Source organism: Panthera pardus, unplaced genomic scaffold (assembly GCF_024362965.1).
Source record: "Panthera pardus isolate Hobbes unplaced genomic scaffold, ASM2436296v1 HiC_scaffold_20, whole genome shotgun sequence".
Classification (NCBI taxonomy): domain Eukaryota; kingdom Metazoa; phylum Chordata; class Mammalia; order Carnivora; family Felidae; genus Panthera; species Panthera pardus.
Window position 1 is genome coordinate 45,296,471 of NW_026526766.1, and position 19,194 is coordinate 45,315,664.

At 37.9% G+C, this 19,194-nt stretch overlaps 1 protein-coding gene across 6 annotated transcripts in view; it reads right to left on the bottom strand.

The window, feature by feature from the left end:
• The window catches only part of HACD4 (3-hydroxyacyl-CoA dehydratase 4), a 38,448-nt gene that overhangs the window by 8,224 nt on the left and 11,030 nt on the right, over positions 1-19,194 (bottom strand). For 5 of the 6 annotated variants that reach the window (XM_019415380.2, XM_019415384.2, XM_019415378.2 and 2 more), the window contains 2 exons: positions 11,903-12,015; positions 7,309-7,415 (listed from right to left, as the gene is read on the bottom strand). In XM_019415380.2, the coding sequence (XP_019270925.2) occupies positions 7,309-7,415; positions 11,903-12,015 (220 nt within the window). The remainder of the gene's footprint in view (positions 1-7,308; positions 7,416-11,902; positions 12,016-19,194) is intronic. The other variant, XM_019415382.2, reaches the window with a different exon arrangement.

The following is a 19,194-nucleotide window of genomic DNA, read 5'->3' on the forward strand; positions in this document are numbered from 1 at the left end:
CGTAAAGGTGGTAGACTAACCGATTATAAAGCCAGCATGGAGGTTTAAACACAAAAATAGTAAAATCAATCATATCTATAAAATTTAAGTGATACACAAAAAGGAAATATGTAAAATATGACATCGTTTATATAAGACACGGAGGGGGAAGTAAAACCTTTTAGAATGTGTTCAAACTTAGGTGACCATCAACTTAATACAGACCATTACACATATAAGATGTTATATTTGAACCCAATGGCAACCACAAATCAAAAACCTACAATAGACACACAAAAAAATAAAGAGAAAGGAATCCAAATGTGACACAAAAGCAAGCCATCAAACCACAAAGGAAGAGAGCAAGAGAAGAAAGGAACAGAATTCTGAAAACGACCAATGTGTTGTTAACGATGAATAAAACGGCAATAGGTTCATATCTATTAATAATTACTTTAAATGTAAGTGAACTAACTGCACCTATAGGGTGACTGAAAAGATTTAAAAAACAAACAAAAAAACCAAAACCAAGACCCATCCATTTCTGCCTACAGGAGACTCACTTCAGACCTAAATACGCATACAAACTGAAAGTGAAGATATGGAAAAACCTATACAAGGCAAATGGGGCAGGAAACAGGGTAGCAATACTTATATTAGACAAAATAGACTTTAAAACAAAGACTGTAGCAAGAGACAGAGGTACTATATAATGATGAAGTGATCAGTCCAAGAGGGTGTAACAATTGTAAACATCTATTCACCCAACAAAGACGCATCTAATTACATAAAGCAATTAACAGGCATAAAAGGAGAAACTGAGAGTAATACAATAAGAGAGGACTTTAACACCCCACATGCATCAATGGACAGGTCATCCAGACAGGAAATCAACAAGGAAATAGTGGCTGTGAATGACACATTAAACTAGACGACCCTAACAGATACCTACAGAACATTCCATTAAAAAACAGAATATGCATTCTTTTTAAGTGCACATGAAGCATTCTGCAGGACAGATCAAATGTTAGGCCACAAAACAAGCCTCAAAAATGTTAAGAAGATTGAAGTCATAGCAAGCATTTTTTCCCAACCACAACAGTATGAAACTGGAAATCAATTACAAGAAAAATTTTGGAAAGAACACAAATAGAGGAAGGCTACACAACATGCTATTAAACAACAAATGGGTCAACAAAGAAATCAAAGAGGAAATCAAAAAATACATGAAGACAAATGAAGATGGAAACACTGCAGTCCAAAATCTTTGGGCCATGGCAAAAGCAGTTCTACAAGAGAAGTTTATAGCAATACGGGCCTATCTCAAGAAACAAGAATAACTTTCAAACAACCTAACCTTACACCTAAGGGAGCCAGGAAAAGAACAAAGCCCAAAGCTAGTAGAAAGTAGAAGGAAGGAAATAATAAAGATTATGGCAGAAAAAAGTAAAAAGTAAACTAAAAAAATGACAGAAGAGCTCAATCAAACCAACAGCTGCCCTTTGAAATGATAAGCAAAATTGATGGCCTTTAGCCAGATTCATCAGAAAAGAGGACTAAAGGGGCGCCTGGGTGGCGCAGTCGGTTAAGCGTCCGACTTCAGCCAGGTCACGATCTCGCGGTCCGTGAGTTCGAGCCCCGCGTCGGGCTCTGGGCTGATGGCTCGGAGCCTGGAGCCTGTTTCCGATTCTGTGTCTCCCTCTCTCTCTGCCCCTCCCCCGTTCATGCTCTGTCTCTCTCTGTCCCAAAAATAAATAAAAAACGTTGAAAAAAAATTTTAAAAAAAAAGAAAAGAGGACTAAAATAAAAAATGAAGGAAAAGAAATAACAACTGATACCACAGAAATACAAAGGATTGTAAGAGAATAGAATGAAAAATTACATGCCAACAAATTGGGCAATCTAGAAGAAACAGATAAATTCCTAGAAATATACAATCTCCCAAAAGTGATTCAGGAAGAAATAGAAAATTTGAACAGGCAAATTACTATTAGTAATGAAAGTGAATCAGTAATCAAAATCTCCCAACAGACAAAAGTCTGGGACCAGATGGCTTCACAGATGAATTCTACCAAACATTTAAAGAAGTGCTTAAGTCTTCTCAAAAAAATAGAAGATGATGGAAAACTTCCAAATTCATTCTACAAGGCCTGATTGCAAAACCAAAGACACTGTTTAAAAAATGAAACTATAGCCAGTATCTCTGATGAACATAGTGCAAAATCCTCAATAAAATATTAGCAAACTGCATACAACAATACATTAAAAAGATCATTCACTGCAAACAAGTGGGATTTTCCAGGGATGCAAGAGTGATTCAATATTTGCAAATCATTCAATGTGTCATATCACATTAACAAGATGAAACAGAAAACCCACTGGACCATTTCAAAGGATGCAGAAAAAGCATTTGACAAAATACAACATCCATTCATGATAAAAACTCTCAATAAAATGGGTTTAGAGGGAACATACCATAAAGCCACCTATGAAAACCCCACAACTAACATCATACTCAATGGTGAAAAAAAAGCTTTTTCTCTAAGATCAGGAACAAGACAAGGATGTCCACTCTCACCACTTTTATTCAACATAGTACTGGAAGTCTTAGCTGCAGCAATCAGACAAGAAAAAGAAATAAGAGGTTTCCAAATTGCCAAGGAAGAAGTTAACCAAGATTATTTGCAGATGACATGGTGCACTATATACAGAAAATCCTACAGACTCTACTGAAAAACTATTAGAATTGATACATTCAGTAAATTTGCAAGATACAAAAGTAACAGAGAAATCTGTTCCATTTCTTCTATACACTACTAACCATGTACAGTTGCACCAAAAAGAATAAAATACCTAGGAATAAACTTAACCAAAGAAGTGAAAGACCTACACTCTGAAAACTGTAAGACACTGATGAAAGAAACTGAAGATGACACAAACATGCTCATGGATTGGAAAAATATCATTAAAAGATCCACACTACACAAAGCAAACTACAGATTCAATGCAATCCCTATAAAAACACCAATAGCATTTTTCATAGAACTAGAACAGATAATCCTAAAATTTGTATAGAACCACAAAATACCTTGAATTGACAAAGAAATCTTGAGAAAGAACAACACAGCCGGAGGTACATTAATTCCAGATTTCAAGATAGGCAACAAAGCTGTAGTAATCAAAACAGTACGGTATTAAAACAGATACACAGATCAATGGAACAAGATAGAGAACCCAGAAATAAACCCATGCAGGGGCGCCTGGGTGGCGCAGTCGGTTAAGCGTCCGACTTCAGCCAGGTCACGATCTCGCGGTCCGTGAGTTCGAGCCCCGCGTCAGGCTCTGGGCTGATGGCTCGGAGCCTGGAGCCTGTTTCTGATTCTGTGTCTCCCTCTCTCTCTGCCCCTCCCCCGTTCATGCTCTGTCTCTCTCTGTCCCAAAAATAAATAAAACACGTTGAAAAAAAAAATTAAAAAAAAAAAAAAAAAAAAAAAAAGAAATAAACCCATGCATATATAGCCAATTAATCAATGACAAAGGCAAGAATTTACAATGGGGAAAAGACAGTTTTTTCAATAAATGGTCTGGGAAAATGGGATAGCTATATGCAAAAGATTGAAACTGGCCCCTTTCTTACACTGTACACAAAAATAAACTCAAAATGGATTAGAGACCTAAATGTGAATCGTGAAACCATAAAACTCCTGCAAGAAAACATAAGCAGCAATTTGGCCATCACCCTTAGCAACATATTTACAGATATGTCTCCTTAGGCAAGGGAAATGAAACCAAAATTAAATCATTGGGACTACATCAAAATAAAAAGCTTTTTAAAATTTTTTTTATTTTTAAAAATTGTTTGTTCATTTTATTTTGAGAGGGGGGAAGGAGAGGGGAAGAGAGGGGGAGAGAGAATCCCAAGCAAGGGCTCCATCTCACGTACTGTGAGATCATGACCTGGGCCAAAATCAAGAGCTGCTTAACCAACGGAACCACCCAGGCGCCCCCAGATAAAAAGCTTTTGTACGGCAAAGGAAAGCATCGACAAAACAAAAAGGCAACCTAGTGAATGGGAGAAGATATTTGAAAGTGAAATATCTGACAAGGGTTTAATATGCAAAATACACAAAGGACTTATCAATCAGATAGGGTATTATGCTAAGTGAAATACACAGAGAAAGACAAATACCATATAATTTCATTTATATGTGGAATATAAAAGATAAACAAGAAATAGACTGTTAAATATAGAGAACCAACTTGCGGTTGCCAGTTAGGGAGGTGGTTGGGGGGGGGGATGGGCTAAATAGACAAAGGGGATTAAGAAGTACAAACTTCCAGTTATAAAATGAGTAAGACAAATGAAAAGTACAGCATAGGGTGTCATAGTCAATAATATCGTAATAATGTAGAGTGACAGCTGATGACTACACTTACTGTGGGAAGCAATGAGTAATGTATGGAATTGTTGAATCAATATGTTGTATACCTGAAACTAATATAGCATTGTCTGTTATACTTCAATAAAGAGAAGAAGGTTCTATGAAATTATATCTCACATATAGATTATTTTATGACATTTCATGAAATAATAATGTCCTATGGTTATGTTAAGATGTTATTAGGATAAGTGGGTAAAGGGTACATGGGAACAACGCACGATTTTTGTAACTTCTCATGAGTCTAAAATTACTTTTAAATAAAAGGATTTTGGGGGCGCCTGGGTGGCTCACTTGGTTAAGTGTCCAACTTCGGTTCAGGTCATGATCTCACAGTTCATGAGTTCGAGCCCCGCGTTGGGCTCTGTGCTAATAGCTCAGAGCCTGGGGCCTGCTTTGGATGATGCTGTGTCTCCCTCTCTGTCTGCCCCTTGCCTGCTCACGTTCTCTCTCTCTCTCACTGTCTCTCAAAAACAAAATAAACATTAAAAAAAAAATTTTTTTTTAAATTTTAAGACTGAGGAAATGTCAGGCAACCAAAGCTGTTAGAGAAGCCTGAGCACGATGAGGGTCATGGACCTAGGATCTGCAGGTGACACCAAAACGTGCCATCTAAGATTTCCATTTGCTGCACCTGAGTCTCCAGCATTTTATCAGTATCAACAGTTGATTTGGTTATCTAAAGAACTTGGTCTTTGTCTTTTATATTATTGTATGGGAAACTAAAAAAATATTACTAAAAAATAGTGGAGTTATCAAAAGTCAAGTAGATTGTCTTAACTACGTATTTTTATACTTTGGGGCATTTGAAATATATAGAAATACATAAAGATAAAACTACAGTTACCTATATTCTGTGCCCCCCAGAATCATTATTGATGTTTTGTCACATATGCTTCCAGGATTCTTTCTGCATACACTTTGCTTTTTAATTGCAGTAAGTTTATGAATCTAATTTCAACAAAAGAAATAGGTTTTATGGCAAACATACAGGAACATGGATTTCCCAGAAAGGAGAAGACTTAACATTACCAAATAACAAGAATGAAAAAGCTCTCTATACAGCTATTCATCCTTTATGTTTAGGAAAAGATCAGTCATATTTCTACTTTATTCCTTTGTATATTCTTTATGGTATTTTTCATATGATACAACAAAGGAATGTACTTAATAAATGTTTCAATGAGTGAAGGACTCCATTCTCAAAGAAATAAGTAATTCAGTTTTGTTTTGTTTTACAATTTTCAGGAGTATTCCCTAGAGTCTCTTGGCATAGTTTTTTCTAAAAATTAGTAATTCTTTTGAAAGCAAAACACATTTTAAAGTTCTACCTATTGTGATTTATTATAATATAAACTTTCTTTGGTCATTGGCAGATAGAAAACATGTGGGTATAACGTATACCCTTAAGATTATCACCAATGTCACCATTTTATGTTAAATTTCTTTCTGTATATTTTCCCTCAATTATCTCAATATGCTTTCTTAATTTGTTTATGCCTTCTGTTTTCAAAATTCTTAATGTCTGTTTCAGAAAGTTCCCTACCAGTCTTGCCAACTCCATTACAGAAGGAAGTATATATTCCCCTAATATCCTCAAGCTTTTTGCAGGCAGATTAATTATTTAAGTTTTAGTTTTACATTTAAGCTAAGTAACTAGCTTACTTTATATTGTATTCAGTAATTCATTCAGTGTTTATTGAGCATGTATATTGGGTATGTAAGAGAAAGAAAGCAAGGAAACACAGACAACCTCATATCCCCAAGGATATCAGAGGTTACACAGAAAATAGGCATTAATCAAAGAATCACACAAATGTCTAATTACACCCGAGATAGGTCTTGTAAAAGACAGATTCATGATGCTGTACTGGGGGTGGGGGATAGGACTGACTGAGTTGAGAAAGTTGAGGAAGGCTTCCCTGAGAAACTGATGACTGATCTAAAGGTAGAGTCTTTCAACAACAGCCAAACTATGGAAAGAGCCTAAATGTCCATCAACTGACGAATGGATAAAGAAGATGTGGTTTATATATACAATGGAATACTACTCGGCAATGAGAAAGAATGAAATCTGGCCATTTGCAGCAATGTGGATGGAACTGGAAGGCATTATGCTGAGTGAACTCAGTCAGAGAAGAACAGATATCATATGTTTTCACTCATACGTGGATCTTGAGAAACTTAACAGAAGACCATGGGGGAGGGAAGGGGAGAAAAAAAAGTTACAGAGAGTGAGGGAGGCAAACCATAAGAGACTCTTAAGGACTGAGAACAAACTATAGGTGGGGGGTGGGGGGCGAGGGGAAAGTGGGTGATGAGCAGGTAGGAGGGCACTTGTTGGGATGAGCACTGGGTGTTGAATGGAAACCACTTTGACAATAAATTATATTAAATAAAATAAATAAATAAGTAGATAAAATAAAATAAAATAAAATAAAATAAAATAAAATAAAAATAAAGGTAGAGTCTATTCCTGGCAGAGTATGATGCATGGGAGACAGTTAAGTAGGAAAGACAGTCCCGCCAGAGGGAACTGAATTTCTATGCATTAAACATAACCACTGAGTCACTAAATGTTAAACCCCTTTTGGATGAGTACACTGAAAGGTTACAACTCATATAACAAGTTAATGAAGTTAAGGGCCTGTGCTCAGATGTCTTCATTCCTCACCCAATATTTTGTCTACTGAGCAAAGCTGCTGCCCCCTCCAACTTTGTTTCTTAATGCTCGGCTTTTTTGCATCAAGGGAAGTGTGCCAGGAATGATACACTGGGTCAGCTGTCAGCGGTAGCAAAAATAGTAATTTAATCATCAAAAAATTTAGTGAGCCATTATAACTAGATTGCTTTGTCAGTAAGCAACACTGCAAAGTCACTCTTTGCTTACCTTCAGCGAGAACACACAAAGGATAAATCGGCATCCACAGCGTTTGACTGAGCCAGGTCAAGACAGCGTAGGATATTCCTATGACTGACAACATGCTGTAAGTGTACCTAAAAGGAGACAAGGAGCTCATCAACATCATTTCCTGCTGATGACTGGGAAATAACAAGGGAAGAAAATAGCTTACACTGAAATTGAACACAGAAATACAACTGGAAAGTGCAAAGTCCGAACTTTACTTCCTAGCATTTAAGCAGGAGAAGAGGTTAAAAAACTAATAATAAGGGGAAGGGAACTGTGTCAGTCTGATTTGTCTCGGGGGGTGGATCATGGATAATTATGGAAGTGAACAAAAAGGTAACTCCTATCCCTCAGTGAATTAGTTACAAGCTTCCCTGATCAGTGACTTCAATTTCACTCAGAAGCTAAGCCCATTTTATGGAGCACATGGCTAGGTGTTTTAAGACGGACAGACTCGTAAATATCTAGGGGATGAATTTTTAAAATAAAGGTGTGACTTCTAAGTCCGTGTTTGGCATCCCTTTGCCTTGTCGTCTGATCAATTAAAAGAACTGACCTTAGAATCTCGTTTTGGGTGCAGTGGGTAGTTTTACACCTGCCTTCGTGATGTAATAGATGAAACAGCACACATCTTTCTGTTTCTCCGACTGGGCAGTGATTCTCAAGCTTAAGCATACATCAGAATCACCCAGAGGTCTTGGTAAAGCACAAATTGCTAGGCCCTCTCCCCAGAGTGTCTCATTTAGGGAATGTGAGGTAGAGCCTGTGAAGTTGTATTATAAACAAGTTCCAGGTGATGCTGGTGTCACTGGTCAGGTATCTGTTTATACTTTGAGAACTACTGGAGTAGGCAATGCATACTATAGCAAAAAAAACAAAACCAACCAACAAACAAACAAAAACCCAAGAAATCTGACACTGAAAACACAGAGAAAACGAAATCTTTCTCCCCTTCTAAGACCCCAATTCCATTCCTCAGAGGCAGTGACCAATGCCAGTTTCTTATGTATTCTCTTAAATAGTTTTGCATTTGCTTATCTATGGGTACAGGTATTATACACCAACAGCGTGAGCCTTCATTAAACATGGCAGGTTATCAAACTTGATTTTTACCAATCTAAGTGAAAAATAGCATCTATTTTTCTTTAAAAAATTTTTTTTATATTTATTTTTGAGAGAGAGGGAGAGACAGAGCGTGAGCAGGGGAGGGGCAGAGAGAGAGAGAGAGGGAGACACAGAATCCGAAGCAGGCTCCAGGCTCTGAGCTGTCAGTCAGCACAGAGCCCAATGCGGGGCTCGAACTCACGAACCGCGAGATCATGACCTGAGCTGAAGTCGGACGTTCAGCTGACTGAACCACCCAGGCGCCCCTATTTTTTTTAGTACAAAAGTAGATAAGCATCTTCTCATATGTTTAAAGGCCACTTTTAATGAAGTCCAAAGTATCTTTTTTCTTTCATTGTTTGTGTTTTTGGTGTCTGAGAATCCACTATCAAATCCAAAACCATGAAGGTTTACCCCTACGTGTTCGTCTCAGAGTTTTATAATTTTAGATCTTACATTCAGTGTTTTGATCCATTTTGAGTTAATTGCTGTGTATTGTGGGAGGTAAGGGACCATTCAGGTGGACATCTGGTTGTCCCAGCACCATTTGTTAAAAAGACTTTTTGCCCTCCAACAATTGTCTTGGTAACCTTGTCAAAAATCAATTTACTATAAACGTGAGAGTTTAACCTCTGGACTAACAAGTCTATTCTATGGTCTATCCTTATGCCAGTACCACATTCTTGATTATTATTGCTTTGTAGGAAGTTTTCAAACTGAGAAGTGTGAGTCGTCCAACCATGTTCTTCCTCTTCAAGATTGCTGTGGCTATTCTAAGTTCCTTGAATTTCCACACGAGTTTTAAGATCAGCTTCGCAATTCTCTCCAAGCAGCCAGCTGGGATTCTGATAAGGATTGCACCGAATGTGTACATCAGTTTGCAGAGTTTTGCAGTCTTAACAACATTAAGTCTTCAGCCCATAAACACGGGTTATCTTTGTATTTATTTAGATATTTTTAAATTTCTCCCAACAATATTTTATAGTTTTCAAGGGACAAGTTCTACACATCTTTTGTTAAATTTATGCCTAAGTACTTTTTTTTTTTTTGATGCTTTTATAAATGAAACGGTTTTTCTTAATTTTATTTTAGGATAGGCCATTGCAAGTGTATAGAATACAATTGACTTTTGTATGTTGGTTTTGTATTCTACGGCCTTTACCAGTTTACTAGTTCTAATATTTTTAGTGGATTCCTTATGATTTATATACAAAATCATATCACCTGCCAATAGAGACTTCACTCCTTCCTGTCTAATATGATTGCCTTTCACATAATTTTCTTGCCCAATTGCCAGAACTTGGCTGGAACTTCCAGTATAATGTTGAACACAAGTGGCAAGAGTGGACCTCCTTGTCTCATTCCTGGGTGTAGAAGGAAAGCATCCATTTTTCAACATTAACAATCACTTGGATGCAGATTTTTTATAGATGCCTTTATTAGGTTGGGCAAATTTCTAGTCCTTGCATTTATAAAAACGTCATTCTAGGGTAAGCTGGGAAGATAATTCCTCCCCAACTTCATAGAGAAAGGTTAGTTAGGTGCTCAGGGATTTCACTTCTAAGTTAGGAGAAATGAAAGTCTTTGTGCACACAAAAACTTGTACATGGATGTTTATAGCAGTATTCCTCATAACCAAAAAGTAGGTCCATCAACTAGAGAAAGGATAAAAAGTGGTATATTGATATAATGGAGTATTATTCAGCCATAAAGAGGAAATACTGATATGTGTTATAACATGGATAAACCTTGAAAACATTATGCTAAGTGAAGGAAGCCAGTCACAAACGGCTACATACCATATGATTCCATTCATATGAAATGCCAGCAAATTCATACAGAGAGTAGGTTAGTGGTTGCCAGGGGCTGAGAGGAGGAGAAAATGGGGACTTTACTGCTAACAGGCTTGGGGTTTCTTTTGAATGCAATGAAAATGTCCTCGAATTAGTGATGATAGTTATACACATCTTTGAATACCCTAAAACCCCCAAATTTTATATTTTAAAAGGGTGAATGTTAAGGTACATGAATTATCTTAATTCTGTTATTTGTTTTTAAAGGCTCAGTGATTTGTCCAAGATTATATAGCAAGTAGTGGAGGTGAGATTCATCCTAAGATCTTCTGTGTTAAAAAGTCCTTCCGGACATCATGATGCTGCTCCCGATGCTAAGTCATTTTGTTCTCTAATGGGTCTAACCGAGCTCATCTGAGACTGAACAGGCACTGAGAAATTCGGGCACAACAGAGAACAAGACATCAGAAAGTCCCAGTCCCAGTCGGGGCTCCTGGTCTCAGGAACGCAAAGTCATGGGCTACAGAAGTCCATGGAATTTGCCCCGACTCTACAAAACTATCAGTTAAAAATGAGAAATAGCTTACACAAATTATATACACAAAGAATTCAACAAAATAGTTCATCCTAACTCACTCTAGGGGCTCAACCTATTATTTAGAAATATTTTAACTCAGCTAGGTTACTGACAATACAATAAAGAATTTACATAACCTCAGCTAAAATGCTATGGCTCTTTTGTTACCTAACCACATCCAGACCTTGCAAGTGGGAGAGGCAGGTCTCTATTGTGAAAGCTGAAGTCGCAGTTAGGACACCTCCCCAAGATGAGCCTCTGAGCAAAGGGGACTGTTCACCCCACTGCTGGTAAAGGTAAGACTAGACCCATCTCTGAGAAGTTTTCGACATAGAAGGAAACTGAAGATCATCTAGAGGAAAAGATTCTTAACCTGAGGTTCAAGGATTCCCAAGGAATCCATAAAATACCTTCAAGAAGTCATTCAAACCCACTGGAATTGTATTCAAAATGTATCCTGGAGACGAAAAGTGCAGCACAGGGAATGTAGCCAATAATACTATGATAATATTGTATGGTGATGGATGGTGACTACACTTATCCCGGTGAGCACCGCATGAGTAATGTATAGAACTGTCCAATCACTATGTTGTACACCTGAAACTAATATAACATCGTATGTTAATTATACTTCAACAAAAAAATAAATGCATGTGGAGGTGCATTTTTCTCCCCAGAGAGATGAGGTCCTGTATTTAAAATATTCTGGAACTCACAGAAAGCAACTTTGGAAATCCTGACTGGGATATGATAAAAGTCTTGCTTTGCTTGTTAGAGTCACATGGACCAGAGCAATTGCAAGGAATGCCTTTCATTAGCAAACAGCTGTGAGGTTTATTCCAAACTGGTGTTTTGCCAAGTTTTCTGCAGGAAACCTGAATGCGCTGATTTGCTCTTGTAATACCGCAGTAGGTTTTCATTATCTCTGATATGCCCATTATGGGAAGCGCTAAAAATACATTTCCATATCAAGATAAAATAATTTGCAAAGGGGTTATGTTTTTCTCTCTCATTCACAGTAACCAAACGTAGGCGGCTATTACTGGCTGCATTGTAGAAAAGCAACTTGGCTTTGTTTTAAGAGATTATTTTGCCTCCTTACCTAACCATATCCAATAGATTCCAAAAGATGAATAAAACACACACCACGTATTTCTCTTGGACTTCCTCTTGACTGGTGATCACCACAAAGAGGATGATTATTCTCTCTGTGAGCTAACAAAGAAACAGCAAAGTCAAGAATTAGGATCATCTGGTAAGCATGTAGGTAATTTTCTAATTTTAAACACCCCAGTCCCTCTTAAAAGTATGCTTTCACTGGAAATAGGTATACTAAACTGTTAACATAACCTCTGAGGGAGTAGGGTTAGAGGTCCGTTTCATTTCCTCCTTTTTGTTTTTTGCATTTTGTATTCTCCAAATTACATATAACAAATGAAAAGAAAAGAAAACCTGTATTTTATCTGAATCGGGATAGCTCTCCCCCTGCAAGAAAGGCACACGTGTTGTTATTCACTTTGGCAGAAAGCATGGTCCTTGCTCCAGAGGAAAGCAGCGGTAGGAGAATGTGAGGACAGAATTCTGACACGGTGTGAATAATGGTGCCGTTTAAAGTGCTCTGTATGGGAGCACAGGTGAGGGAGATACCTGCCTCGGGAAAGGATCCAGAGAGACTCATGAAGACAGGTAACACTTCAGAGGGATCTGGGAGAAGGGACGGGAGTCTGTCAGGTAGACCGAGTAGGAGAAAGGGCATCCTAGGTCAGGGGAGCAGACTAAGCAAAGAGGCAGAGGTGTGAAAATGCAGGTGTACTGGGGAGTAATGAGAACCCCTGGAGGCTACAGTTGGAGGAAAGTGTAGAGAAGGGAATAATAGGAGATAAAATAAAAAAGGTGCTGGGGCTGGGTTGTGAAGGGTTTTGAATAATGGGCCCAGAAATTTCGATCTCATCTAAGTCATCGTAGCATTTTTTTTAAGGGGGAAGAGAAGTAATACAATCCTAACCTTTAAAAGCCAGTGGAAAATGAAAAGAATTCAACATACACATTTTTTTCCAAGTCAGTAAGCATTTTCAAATCATTGAGAATTCACACACTTATGGCTTAGCTCCAATTACTGACCTCAAAACACACATTCTTCTTCCCCAATCTAAATATAACGTGACTTCTTACATTAATACCCCCTGTATAGGCTGCATTTTTTTTTTCTTTTTCTTTTTTTTTTTTTAAGAGAACATTTTACTTTGCTTTCAGTGGTAAAAGGAAAATGTACTGGAGATTGAAGGAGCATAGTAGTGATTTAAAGAAGGAGGATTGCTTTATATTTTTCAATAGCTGTCTTTATTTTTGAGGCAGATCTAGGAATAATCTGTGACTTAGAATCATAGGCTTGTTAATCCTGGAAAATCACCTACTGCAGAGAAATCCAAGATGTGCCAACACTGGGCCCACATGCTCTATCAGCATGTTTATGACCGCAGCACTGAGTCAAGAGGGTCTCTGCTTGGCTAAGGGAATTGCATATGATTCATACGTTAGTCCATCTAGAGAAGCTATCTACACAGCTGTATTTATTTTGTTAGTCTTTCTTTACAATGCCCTAGTTTCTTAATTTATATTTACATAAAGAAGTATACTTAACTGCAATTATAATTACCAAATGATCCAAGCTTGCTGTCAGTGACACCCGGCAGCCTTCAGATAAAAGATTTTAGGCGAACATCTGAGGAGCAAATAAGTACTTAGGAACCACCTAATCTTCCGTTTGGTCAGTGCCTGCTAATTAGGAAAATCATCTAATTTCTGATAAAAATCTCAGAAGATATATACACGTGAATGCGTACATAACAACACATATTCCTAATTCTATGGCTCACTACAGAAAGAAAAGACCTAAATACTTCTTAATAAGATGGATCTCTAGGGTCCACTCTAGCCCAATCCTACCTTTTTTACAAATAAAAAACTGGAGAACCAGAGAAGTGACTTGCCCTAGCGGCAGACCTAGAAACATATAGATCCCGAGCTTTTTGGTTTCCGGAGTTGTAAGCTATCCATGATGTCAGACTGCCCCTTAACTGATGAGTACAGAGGGGGAAATCTCCTAAAACAGAGAATGTTACTGGACAATAGAATTCGCCCTGTTGAGAATCACCACTTGTTACTGATGCAATCCCAATTGCATAGAAACTGGCAATCAACATGCCCCCAAACCCCACAACCACATACATACATATGGAATATGTGAAGACACCTCTTACAACGTCAATTAAATTATCTGATGGTTCTTCAACTCTAACTTGACCATTCGATGACAATACACTGGGAGAATCTAGTTGGAGCTATTCTTAAATTGAGAACAGCCAATATTTACCGGTTAATTCGTGTAAGGTTCCAAACATACACCATACCTCATTTAATCTCCACAATGACTCTAAGAAATAAGTGTTTTAATTTTTTTCTGCCTTTTATAAAGGGCCTTGCATCTTACAAAGTGAAAGTGACTTGCCTACAGATCTGGGATAAAAATCTAGACGACGTGACTCTAAATCCCTCGTTTTGAAGCACAAAGACATTTTCCCCCTTGTCATTTCATGGGCTATCCTCATGCCTAATATCCAGGTTATAGTCTATTCTTTCAAAACGCCTCTTTTCAAATTTTTTTTTAATGTTTGTTTATTTTTGAGACAGACAGAGCACAAGCCTGGGAGGGGCAGAGAGAGAGGGAGACCCAGAATTCGAAGCAGGCTCCAGGCTCTGAGCTGTCAGCACAGAGCCCATGAGGGGCTGGAACTCACTAACTGTAAGATCATGACCTGAGCTGAAGTCGAATGCTTAACCAACCGAGCCACCAGGTGCCCCTCAAAAGCCTCTTTTAGGGGCACCTGGGTGGCTCTGTCGGTTAAGCATCTGACTTCGGCTCAGGTCATGATCTCACGGTCCGTGAGTTCGAGCCCCGCGTCGGGCTCTGTGCTGACAGCTCAGAGCCTGAAGCCCATTTCAGATTCTGTGTCTCCCTCTCTCTCTGCCCCTCCCCTGTTCATGCTCCGTCTCTCTCTGTCTCAAAAATAAATAAACGTTAAAAAAAAATTTTTTTTAAAAAGCCTCTTTTAAAAAGTTAAACTTAAAACAAGAACCTCCTTGATATTCTAAATCAACACCAAACACTTTTGAAGACTAGACTTTTTAATTTATTACTTGCCTTTATGTATAATAATTTGGCCAGTTATTTGGAGCTCTACACCTGTGAGAACTTAGCACTTCATCATTTTAAACAAATCCTAAGAGAACATGACTAATTACTAATGGTTTTTTAATGTTTAGCATAGCTCAAACCAGGTAGAATAAAAGCATCATTAAAAAAAAAAAAAAAAAAAAACAACCAGTAACTTAGGTCAAATGAAACATTGTCATAATGTGGTATACTCAAAAAAGTATGGTAACTATAAAATAAAAATACTTTGCATTTTTATGTTCTATTTGGGAATCCTAAATTCCAAGTTAAGCAGTGACTAAAACTAAGCTGTGACTTTATAAATGGCAGCTTTAGTTATGAACTATTCCCTCTATAGAGAGAATTTCTAGAATTAAAAGTAGCAGAAAAAGAAATTAAGAGAACAATCATGTTGGGGCGCCTGGGTGGCTCAGTCGGTTAAGAGGCCGACTTCGGCTCAGGTCATGATCTCGCAGTCCGTGAGTTCGAGCCCCGCGTCGGGCTCTGTGCTGACAGCTCAGAGCCTGGAGCCTGTTTCGGATTCTGTGTCTCCCTCTCTCTGACCCTCCCCTGTTCATGCTCTGTCTCTCCCTGTCTCAAAAATAAAACGTTAAAAAAAAAAAAAAAAAAAAAAAAAAAAAACCAACAGAACAATCATGTTTACAATTGCACCAAAAATAACAAAACATCTAGGAATAAATGTAATCAAGGAGATAAAGGTAAAACTATAAAACACTGATGAAAGAAATTGAAGATGACATATAAATGGAACGGTATCCCACGCTTACTGATTAGAACCAGTATTGTTAGAATGTCCACACCACCCAAAGCAATCTACAGATCTAATGCAACCCCTATCAAAATGCCAACAACATTTTTCACAGAACTAGAATAATCCTAATTTGTTTTTTTTAATTTGAGAGAGCACACGAGTGTGGCAGAGGGAGAGAGAACCTTAAGCAGGCTCCACACTCAGCATGAAGCCCATGTGGGGCTTGATCCCATGACCCGGGGATCATAATCTGAGCTGAAATCAAGAGTCAGATGTTTAACCGAGCCAACCAGGTGCCTCAACGATCCGAAAATTTGTAAGGAACCACAAAAGACCTCAAACAGACAAAGCAATGTTGAGAAAGAAGAACAAAGATGGAGGTATCACATTCCCTGATTTCCAGATACATGACAAAGCTGTATTAGTCAAAACAGTATGGTACTGACACAAACGACAGAGATATAGATCAAAAGAACAGGAGAGCCTGGAAATATACCCACACATCTCTGGTCAACTAATCTAAGACAAAGTAGGCAAGAGGACACCGTGGGGAAAAGACAGTCTCTTCAACAAATGGTACTGGGAAGATGAGACAGCTACATGCAAAAGAATTAAACTGGACCACTTTTTTGCACCATACACAAAAATAAACTCAAAATGGGTCAAAGACCTAAACGTGAGACCTGAGGCCATAAAAATCCTAGAAAAAAACATAGGTGATAATTGCTTTGACATCAGCTATAGAGATGTTTTTCTAGATAGGTCTACTCTGGCAAGAGAAACAAAAGTAAAATTAAACTATTGAGACTGCACCAGAATAAAAGACTTTTGCATAGGGGAGGAAACCATCAGCAAAAAGTAACCTACTCAATGGGTGAAGATATTTGCAAATGCTATATCCTATAAGGCATTAATATCCAAAATATATAAATAACTTATACAACACCAAAAATACACCAAATAATCTGATTAAAAACAAGCAGGGGACCCAAATAGACATTTTTCCAAAGAAGATATACAGATGGCCAACAGACACATGAGAAGATGCTCAACATCCCTAACCTAATCATTAGGGAAATGCAAATCAAACCCACAAGGAGATATCAATCAGTCAGAATGACTAAAATCAAAAACACAGGAAATACCAAGTATTGGTGAGGCTGTGGAGAAAAAGGAGCATCGGTACACTGTTGGTGAAAATGCCTGTGGTGCAGTCACTGTGGAAAACAGTATGGAGTTTCCTTAAAAATTCAAAATAGAAATACCATATGATCCAGTAATTCCACTGGAATTCCATTTACCCAAAGAAAATGAAAACACTAATTCGAAAAGATATACACACCCCTATGTTTATAGTAGCATTATTGACAATAGCCAAGATATGGAAACAACTCAAGTGTGCATCCATAGATGGATAAAGAAGAGATGGGGTGTGTGTGTGTGTGTGTGTGTGTGTGTGTGTGTGTACACATATATAATGGAATATTACTCAGCCATTAAACAGGACAAAATCTTGCCATGTGCAACAACATGGATGGACCCAGAAGATACAATGCTAAGTGAAATAAGTCAGAGAGAGAAAGACAAACACCATATAATTTCACTCAAATGTGGAATTTAAGAAACAAATGAAGAAAAAAAAGAGAGAAACAAAAAAAACAGACTCGAATACAGAAAACAAACTGGTGGTTGCCAGAGGGGAGGTGAGTGGGGTGATGGGTGAAAGAGATGAAGGGGATTAAGAGTACACTTAGAGTGATGAACACTGAGTACAGAACTGTTGAATCATACTGTACATCTGAAATATAACACTACGTTTTTGAATTTTTTTAAGTTTATTTATTTTGAGAGACAGAGCAGAGGAGGGGCAGAGAGAGAGAGGGAGAGAGAGAATCCCAGGCAGGCTCCATGCTGTCAGCACGGAGCCCAATGTGGGGCTTGAACTCACGAACCGTGAGATCACGACCTGAGCTGAAACCAAGAGTCGGACGCTTAACCGACGGGAGCCGTCCAGGCGCCCCAACACTGTATGTTAATTATATTTCATTTAAAAAAGAAATAAAAATTAGCCTCAAAGACTATTATTTTACTAAATAACCCACACTATTTCCATCCTATGAATTTCTGTCAAGAACCTTAGAAGCAGATCTTTAACGTGTTCAAAACCATCAATTACTTTCTTCTGTAAGACACAAACGTTGACATAATTTTATTTATATATATTTTTGTTTATTCATCATTCGTCATACTTATTAAGTGCACTGTTCTGGATCCTGGGAGATCTAGCCATGAATAAGACCAAGGCCCAGCCCTCAGGGTATTTATATCCTACTTGGTGAGATATACAATAAGCACATTTAGAAGAGTAGAGAATTCAAGACAAATAGCCTAAATCCAAATTTTCACTCCACCATCCACAATTTATGTGGCCTTCAGTCATTTATTTAACTTGTGTTAAGTAATTACACTGGAAATAATAATTAGTATTAATATTATATAGTAAATATTTAGTATAAGGTTATTGTGAAGATTAAATTAGTTAATGCACATGGACTTAGAAAACTATTTGGCACATAAAAAGTCCTAAATTGGGGCGCCTGAGTGGCTCAGTCGGTTGAGCGTCCGACTTCGGCTCACGTCATGATCTCGCGGTCTGTGAGTTCAAGCCCTGCATCAGGCTCTGTGCTGACAGCTCAGAGCCTGGAGCCTGTTTCGGATTCTGTGTCTCCCTCTCTCTCTGACCCTCCCCGTTCATGCTGTCTCTCTCTGTCTCAAAAATAAGTGTTAAAAAAAAATTTTTTTTAAAAAAGTCCTAAATAAATGTAAGCTATTATTAATAAAATAAATATAATTTAATGTAGTGATTAGTACATTAAGGCTATCAGTGAAAGGGCGCCTGCATGGCTCAGTCAGTTAAGCATCCAACTCTTGATTTCAGCTCAGGTCATGATCTCACAGTTTGTGGGATCGATCCCCACATTGGGCTCTGCACTGACAGCACAGAGCCTGCTTGGGATTCTCTCACACGCTGCCCCTCCTCCCTCAAAATAAATAATCTTTTTTTTTTTTTTTTTAAAGACTATCAGTGAATAAAAAAGGCGAATCTCAGCATCTTTAAAATTATACTATAAATATAGTTTTTTAATGATCACACTGAAGAACTGCATGGATCAAACGCAAAAAAAAAAAAAAAAAAAAAAAGGAAAAACCTAAAATCCTACCTACAGAGTGAACTGTGCCATTCATTCCCAGGAAGATTCAACATTGAGAAGGTCAGCCTGACACAGTCTCCAGGACAGTTTTATCTCCAACAACATAAACCTGATCTCAACTCAAAAGTGGAAAGAAAATCTGTGATTTCATGGAAAACCAGATTATTTAATCCAGCAATGCAAAAACGTACCTGCCA